The following is an 8696-nucleotide window of genomic DNA, read 5'->3' on the forward strand; positions in this document are numbered from 1 at the left end:
ATATATATATATATATATATATATATATATATATATATATATATAACCATTTTTACTTTGGTAGTCATTTTCCTTACTTATTTCTTTATTTATTTTTTTCCGAATGGGATCTCCTCTTCTTTTTTTTCAGCTAATAAAATAGAATAGAAAACTCAATCTTTTCTCCAGGAATAAAATAAAAACTCAATCCATTAAGACAAAGTCCAAAGTACGTAAACCACATTGAATTGGCCATTTCTCACAAGAAAAATGTCGAACTTAATTCGGAGAATTTTTGTTCACAATCAATTCATGTATGAAAATTTTCATAAAAAAATAATAAGATGTTTCTTTCAATCCACTTTACATGCTACTTCTCCAAATCTTCGTTTCACACTATCTAGAACATTATTTTAGAGACAATTAGTGGTTGTAGAGTGCAAGGAATGTAGAGACTTCAATTATATTCAATAATTAATGAGATGGTCTTATTAATTATATAACTTCCACATCTAACTAAGTCTCTGCAACTAATTAACTTCCACATTTAAGTGTCTTCAACAATATTGAGCGCAAGGCATCTATAAAATTTATCGAATATGATCAAATTCACTTAGATAATAGTGACCAATTGAATAAATTAATCTGTCGATATCAAAATCAGCTCTAATATATATATAATAATAACAATATCATGAGAAATAAAACCTTATTAATTAACTCGGTATTTGCACGATTGGGTTACATAGATGATAGATGCATGCTTTTATTGTTTTTGAGTGATAACACTAATTTGGCTTTTGTGGTGCTCCCAAGGCCTAAGTTTGAATTGAGAACGATAGTACAATTTTATTTGGATTGGCGAGAACAAGTGTTCAATATTAAGATGCTTGTTTATCATATTTGAAACCAACATTCCGAAGATCTTATTTCTCAAAAAAAAAAAAAAAAGAAAAAAAGAACATTCCGAAGATCTTTCTTTTCCCCCTTTGATTTGATCAATTTAATGCCTGTAGTATTTTCCGTTTTCTTCTCCCTTTAAAACCCTCGTTGACATAATCTAGGAGGATATAGTAAACGCAATTAATTAAGTCGACTAATTAATTATTACTTGATGATTATCAATATGAATATATAGAATAATCCATCACTGTTGTACCCTTTGGAAAAAACAAATCTTTTGTGTTGGCGTATTGTTAAAAATTAGTCACCATCTCAAAGAAATTATGGCATGAATATTTTACCTCTAAAATTCAACGCGGCGTAACAATCTAAATTAAATTTATTGAATATATGCCACAAAACTCAGTCCAAAATTTTAGATATGTACCAGTTAATTAACAAATATGAAAAACCTACCTGGCTAGGTCAACACTAAAGAAACTAATTAATCCAATAGTATTAATATATATCCCTGGCCTATTTGCTAGCTAGGTCAACTGTTTAATTAATTAATTTCTACCTCATGTGGTGACATATATTGTGGTGATCATAGAATATGTACATTCCATACTATAAATACTAGTGCAATTCGAGGGAAATGGTAATACCTAGAACCAAGAATTATAAAAGAGTGCGGCAAGTGTCCTTAATTCTCTTTAATTTCCTTTGATTATATATATGTATATATAGTTAATTTTAATTATTCTTATAAATTATATGTTGGTTATTGTAGTGAAAAACAGATTGGAAGGGCCTACCATGTCGATTCCTCTTCCCATTTTGGCTTCTTTTCTTGTTTTACTAGTAGTTTTCAACGTTCCTTATGGACCTACGCATGTCTCGGCTTTGGATTCGCCATCTCCCATAAAGTTGGCCAGGATTCACAAGCACTTGAAGAAGATAAATAAGCCTGCTGTGAAATCCATGGAGGTAAGATCATCCATAAACATGTACGTACATAGACAATTCGATGGCTAATAGTTTGGAATCTACATATATATAGTTGTTAAGTCCTTTCTCCAACAAATTTTAGAAATCAATCTTTTCGATATATAACATAGGGGTGGCAATCCACCTCGCCATTTGCGAGCCAGCTCGTGTTCGGCTCGAAATGAGCTCGAAATCGAATCGCTCGTTTAGTAAATGAGCAGAACACGTTGTTTAACAAAGGAGAGCTTGAATACATAAATATTTTATATTTATATAATTTATTTAATTTATATTTATATATATAAATAAATAATTATATATATATGTATTATATATTTTTATTATTTTATTTTTTGTAAAATAAAAATATAAAGTCAAGCTCAATTATAAAAAAAAAACTCATTTTTATGCAAGTTTCAACCATTTGATCAAAATCTAATAAGTAAGATTTTACAAATTTAATTTTTATATATATCAAATCTAATCCTTTTAACTTACGTGAACCAGCTCGGTGTCGGCTCGTTTATTAAACGAGCCGAACACGAACCTATCCAGTTCGCTCGTGTTCTCTCGCGTTCGGCTCGTTGACACCCCTAATATAACATAGTAATAGTGTCAGATGTAAACCCTCTCGGTTACAAGAGGTCTGAATTTACGTGGTATATCTTAGCTAGGCATTCATAATATGCGTGGGCGGGAGTGTTATGACTGTATATTTTGAATAGCTTCTTACATGCATGATCAATCCTTTGGATATGTAACAATAATATCTTTTTTTTAAGAAAAAACTTATTAAATGATTTGTTTGATTTTTATATGTAGAGAGATGGAGATATCATTGACTGCGTTCCTATAGATAAGCAACCAGCTCTTGATCATCCACTTCTGAAGGACCACAAGATTCAGGTGCCAAACTGTTGCCTTCTTAATTTCTTCTTGCCTTATTTTATATATATATATATATATAGAGAGAGAGAGAGAGAGAGAGAGAGAGAGAGAGACAGAAATATAATATATCACCCCATGAGTAAGGATTAGATGATATATAATAAATCTTATTTGTAGTCTCTAATCCTATGTATAAAAAAGCACTACCTTTGACATTCTGTTAGGGCATGAACCAAAACCTCTACCGCGAGGCATAGTCTTAATAACAAGAATTTTATTTTTCTATACTAGCTGTATCTGTCGTAATTGGCTAAGAGCTTATAAATAATGATATCCGAGATCTTAAATTCAAAACCTAATTATTTTACATTTCTAATTGAATTTATTTTTTTAAAAGTGAATAAATTAAGCAAGTAGTTTACTATGTACCTTTCTCTCCAGAACAAAAAATAAAAGAGAATTTTGTTTTTCTGACGCAAATGCTAGCTTGATTAATTTTCGTGTGATTTGTGCTAGAGCGTGGCACCTGAGATGCCGATATTTCAAACAGATGGTGAAGATCAGCCTAAAAACTACACAGTCATGAGAAGGGATTTGCAAGAATATTGGAGGCAGGTCGAGCACTGCCCGGAAGGAACGGTGCCGATACGGAGAACGACGGTCGAAGATGTGTTGCGAGCCAAATCTTTGTCTCACTTCGGCAAGAAGATGAAGAAGCCCAACATGCCATTTGTGGGGAATCCTAATTATAAACAATCTAAGATCAATAATCAAGGACACGAGGTGCTTACATGCATGCATGCGAAGTCCTTAATTTTTTTTTTTTTTCTAATTATTATTTTTAAACATTTTGAGAAATTAAATATATGTATACGAGATTTATTTGATTGCAATATGTGATTGTGGTGAATTCATTTTCCGATTTCACCGTGCAACCTAATTATAGGCATCAAAATCCAAATTAGGTTTTTCGGAAAATATCTTAAGCCATTTATAAACTCTTGATATATTACTTAATTATCTAATCCCTAGCTAACAATTAAACCTTGTTCATTTGCGCTTATTATTATTTTTGATTGGTTCATACAGTATGCAGTAGTTTATGCTAGTGATAGCAACCCGCAATACTACGGGGCTAGGGCCATAATCAATCTTTGGGATCCATATGTCCAAGTTTCACCAGAGTTTAGCCTTTCCCAGCTCTGGGTTATCGCAGGATCATTCCAAGGTTCAGATCTAAACACAATCGAAGTTGGTTGGCAGGTACCATTTTTTTTTTTTTTTTTTTAAAGCTTGAAATGGAATATATAGATCATAAAGTAAGCAAGTCAAAATCTCTAAGATATATAAAACAAGTAAAATAAAATTAAATTATTATATAAATCGTTTTAATTTGAAGCTAACATGGAGCATTAAATACAACCTTCGAAAGCTAAAATTACTTCCTAATTTATAAGTAAATGTATACAATACCCCTACATATATAGTTTTTTTTAAAAAAATTTGAGAAATTAAGGTAGCATATATGCTACATATATAGTCAACTTTACATCTTTCATAATATGGAGCCATATATAATATGGTTTCCTTTTCTCATGTACCTTTTGTTACTCACAAATTAATTTATCATTACAAGCACTTGAATTATTATTACTATTACTACTACTACTCTACTACTACTACTACAAGTGTAAACTATATCAGAAAAAGTTTCAAATTCGATATCAGCAAAATTAAAAATCTATATATGGTTGCCAACATCATAAACTGATTGATCATTTTATCATTCATTGATTTTTGTGATTCCTATTGTAGAAGAGGTCGAATTAATTAATTTATGCCTTTGAGTACCTTCAAGTTCATTTTGTTAATTAATGGACTATACATGCATTAACGATGAATACCATTTTATTCATTCAAAATTTTTGGAGGCATGAAGCGTGATAAATTCTCATCTTTTTTTCTTTTTTTTTCTTTTTTTTTTTGTAACAATTGTTTAGGTTAGCCCTGCAATTTATGGAGACAGCAAAATCAGGCTATTCATCTACTGGACGGTGAGAGAAGATGCTTGCTTTTCTTGTTGTTCTTTTTTTTTCCTTTCAATTTTACGGTAATTACACATAGATCTTACCTAAGCTATAAATGGCATATTTTTATATTTCAACTTTAATAACTATCTGGTTCATTTTCTTTTTTTTTTAAAGAAAACCTTAGAAAATCTTATAAGAGTCTAATTATTTTCGTAAGAATACAATTTGAATATTCCAACACATATATAGTAGAACATTTTATTTGATGCAAAATATTATGTCAAAAAAGTTAATATTATCATTTTGACATTCACTGGAACAAACTATTACATAAGATAAGAAAGTAGTCAAAAAAAAAAAAGAGATTGAAAAGAAAAATATTTTTTTTCCTGCATATATATATATGAAATCTATTTTTAAGGTTCAATACATATATAAAACTAAATATTCCTAAAATTTTTTACATTCATTTTTAATTTTAATAAGGACATTTAATTATCTCCTAATTAATTAGTTTATAATGTTTCTGATGTAACAGAGTGATGGGTATAACAAAACTGGGTGCTACAATTTGGTGTGCTCAGGATTCGTGCAAACAAACAACCAAATAATCATTGGAGGGCCTATTGCCCCAATATCAACATACGATGGTGATCAATTCGAAATCACACTTACTGTATGGAAGGTAAAGTTCTCGGCCCTAGTCACGACTCACATGTCGAAATAAATTCTAATGCAGTCATAAATTATTCGATATGAAAATAATATCTCTACTCTATTGAATAGATATCAATAATTCAATAACACCACTCTAGATATTATGGCACGTGGCACCTCGCTTGTCAGGAGGTCACTCATCTTAAAACTATTCTGATCTTAACACGCTTAACCTTTTTAATTTTTTAAGCCTAATCACTGCCCGAGACGAATTAAGAGATTTAGCTCTGTAATATAATCTTACATATACAACTATTTCAAATTCTATAGATGTCATATTTCACTTTTATTTAAACACTGACGTTCTCGTCGGGCCTAAGCACATTTATAAGCACACCAAGTTATGTAAGACTCGTCCTGCTAGCCTTTAGTTGATCTTGTGGAGAGTTGTACTCCACCAAGTTATGTCGCTATGTTTCTCTGACTCAGTCAAGACTCATCTTATATTTTCGGCCGATGATTGGTTCCGATATTAACTGTGACACCCTACTTGGTCAGAGGGTCACTCATTCTAAGACTATTCTAGTCTTAACGCGATCAACCTTTTTAACCTCTTAGGTTTAGGTGCCACTCAAAATATTACAACAAGGTTAAGAATTTTAGCCGTATTCCAAATATATAGTACTATTTCAAATTCTAGAAGTATAGCATGGTGGTAGACTCTACTCGAACATCAACAAATACATTTTGCCACACAAAAGATCGTTAATTTGCTTATATTTCATGATATCGATATTGATTCAATATTAATTAGAGTTGATCACAATTATGATCAGGATCCAAAGACCGGAGATTGGTGGCTAGGCTGGGGGTCCAACACTGTCACTGTAGGCTACTGGCCCTCGAAGCTCTACACGCACCTCTCGGCCTACTCCACATTCGTGGAATACGGGGGAGAGATCGTCGACGCGCGGGCCAACGGGCAGCACACGCAGACGCAGATGGGGTCGGGCCACTTCCCCGCGGAGGGGTATCGAAAAGCCAGCTACTTCCGCAACGTCGAGCTCGTCAACTCCGCGAACACCCTCTACTCACCACCGTCCCTCTCCCCTTTGGTGACCGACGCCAATTGCTACGATATCGCGGTCTCCTCCAACACTGACTGGGGGACTTACTTCTACTACGGCGGGCCGGGCAGAAACCCTAACTGTCCCTGACGGCGCAAACCAAAGTGTGTGTGCGTGTGTGGATTTTTGTGAGTGGTTGTAATGTGAGTGTGATGTGCGCATTAATTTGCAAATGGCTGTCATATATACGTGAAGTGTGAGAATATATGTTTAAATTGTAATCGTGCTTAGATTTGTTTTGCTCTTCATTGTGTACTAAGTTATTTTTTTGAGAATAAAGTAGCATACTACCGCTTCATTCATTAGAAAGATGAATTGGACTACAAATTAAGGCACTTCGGCCTTGATAGCGAAAAAAAAGAAAAATCTAGCAAAATAAATCCCAAGTGTGCCTAAACGAGCGTATCTCCGTCACTATGACACGTGTCGAGCGTTTGGTATTCTGAAAAATTCTTCTGTCCTACTCCAGCCAAACTACCCACCATGTTGAGGCGATTATCGCTAACTCCCTTTGTGCTAGTGTGCTCCTCCTTTTATCTCTGCTCGTATCCTAATTCATCGTGTATTAAGTTGATTAAGTAAAATAAATATCTTTGTGTGTGACCCCATTATGTGCCTCTCCTGACAATGTTGATTCATCCTCTTGCTTATATCCTCTGCATTGTTAACTAAAAATTCGATCCGAAGTTTCTCATACTAACTGCCTCATTGCATGAACGTCTTATAATTAAGTGGAAAATAACAGTGGAACAATCAATATCTTTCATAAGTTTACAAAAAATCAGTAATGTTGGTTATAAAATATTAAATTTACCATTGAGCTTATTTTAATATTACATGCCAATTAAATTGCATAAGTCAATTGCTATGGCAAAGGCGTAAAAGATCTAATTTATCAAGTGCGAAAATATAAAAAAAACTAGACAAAAAAAGCAGATATGCAAATAATTCACATATCATTCGCCTAATACTGGCACACGCCAATGGCGGAAAAATGGAGCGAAGATTTTTATTTTTGTCAAAGGTGGAGAGCAAAAAATATCTCTATGTGAAATTCCAACCCCAAATTACACTCTATATATCCACAAAACGAAAAGAAGGACATTTATATCAGTACATGGCTATATCCCAATAAAATTAGGAATAATCATAGTAAGATAAAAAATAATTCTTACTTAATTCATTAGATCGATCAAACTAGATTATAGAGTTAAAATAAATTTGCCGCTAGAAGAGTTCGATGCATATCTAATACCAATTAAAGGTTTTTCTAATATTTTGTTATTATTATTTTTTTTTTGAGAAAATGTAGCACGCTATCTGCTTTATTCATTGAAAAGATGAATTAGGCTACATGGGTGAGACATCGAGGGTGTAAAAAAAAAAAAAAATCACGCGATGGTAGGACGTCTAGAAGTTTGTGCACATAGCTCCCAGGATTTCAGCAGCTCCTTCAACTTGTACACCGCCACGGGTCTAGTTGGATATTTCGAAAAATCATATCGTTCCTAGCCTTCCAAATAATCAACCAGCACGCAGCCAATACAGGGAGACTATGCCTCGAATTCTGCAATTCTTTTTTAATTAACCATCCACCTATCGCATATATGAATCACATCGTCTTCCAGCTCCGTCGCTTGTTATTATTGCATTGTATATTTTATATGCCCCCATTGTCCACTATATATATATANCAAGAATACAGAAAAAAGTAAAGACATAGCCGAGATTGCCGACTAAACTCACGTCACTGTTGCATTGTCCACTATATATATATATATATATATATTTTTTTTTCTACTGATATTACTAAAACTAACCTCGGACACGTGATGCGAACCGACCAACTGAATTACCCGCGCGATGGTGTTATACAAAAGTTAAGATATAGATAGGCAATTAAGCTAAGCTCCATGTAATTAAGTCTCGGCCCCCACGCTATAAGAAAGTTTTAATATATAAAATATTTTAATAATATAGTAAATACTAATGCTCAAGAAAACATCGGCATATGAACCTTTAATTGTATCAAATTGATTTATTAAACTATTAATTTGCTATTACTTTTAATTATTCAACACTTTAAAGTGTACGAATATATTTTATAAATGCTCAGCATAAGCTTTAGTATATACCTAATGAC

At 32.8% G+C, this 8696-nt stretch overlaps 1 protein-coding gene across 1 annotated transcript; it reads left to right on the top strand.

Annotated features, from left to right (window-relative positions):
• On the top strand, positions 1540-6855 carry LOC109727171. The gene is made up of 8 exons (XM_020257115.1): positions 1540-1552; positions 1655-1851; positions 2674-2757; positions 3256-3522; positions 3829-4002; positions 4740-4793; positions 5308-5454; positions 6263-6855. Coding segments are annotated over exons 1-8 (1305 nt in total). The 5' UTR covers positions 1540-1551; the 3' UTR covers positions 6644-6855.

Source organism: Ananas comosus, linkage group 22 (genome assembly GCF_001540865.1).
Source record: "Ananas comosus cultivar F153 linkage group 22, ASM154086v1, whole genome shotgun sequence".
Classification (NCBI taxonomy): Eukaryota; Viridiplantae; Streptophyta; class Magnoliopsida; order Poales; family Bromeliaceae; genus Ananas; species Ananas comosus.

Bases quoted from the DNA above. Each gene is read 5' to 3' on its own strand.
- LOC109727171 (XM_020257115.1), top strand. The intron at 2,758-3,255 runs GTGCCAAACTGT...GATTTGTGCTAG, and splicing joins TGAAGGACCACAAGATTCAG to AGCGTGGCACCTGAGATGCC. The intron at 4,794-5,307 runs GTGAGAGAAGAT...CTGATGTAACAG, and splicing joins GGCTATTCATCTACTGGACG to AGTGATGGGTATAACAAAAC.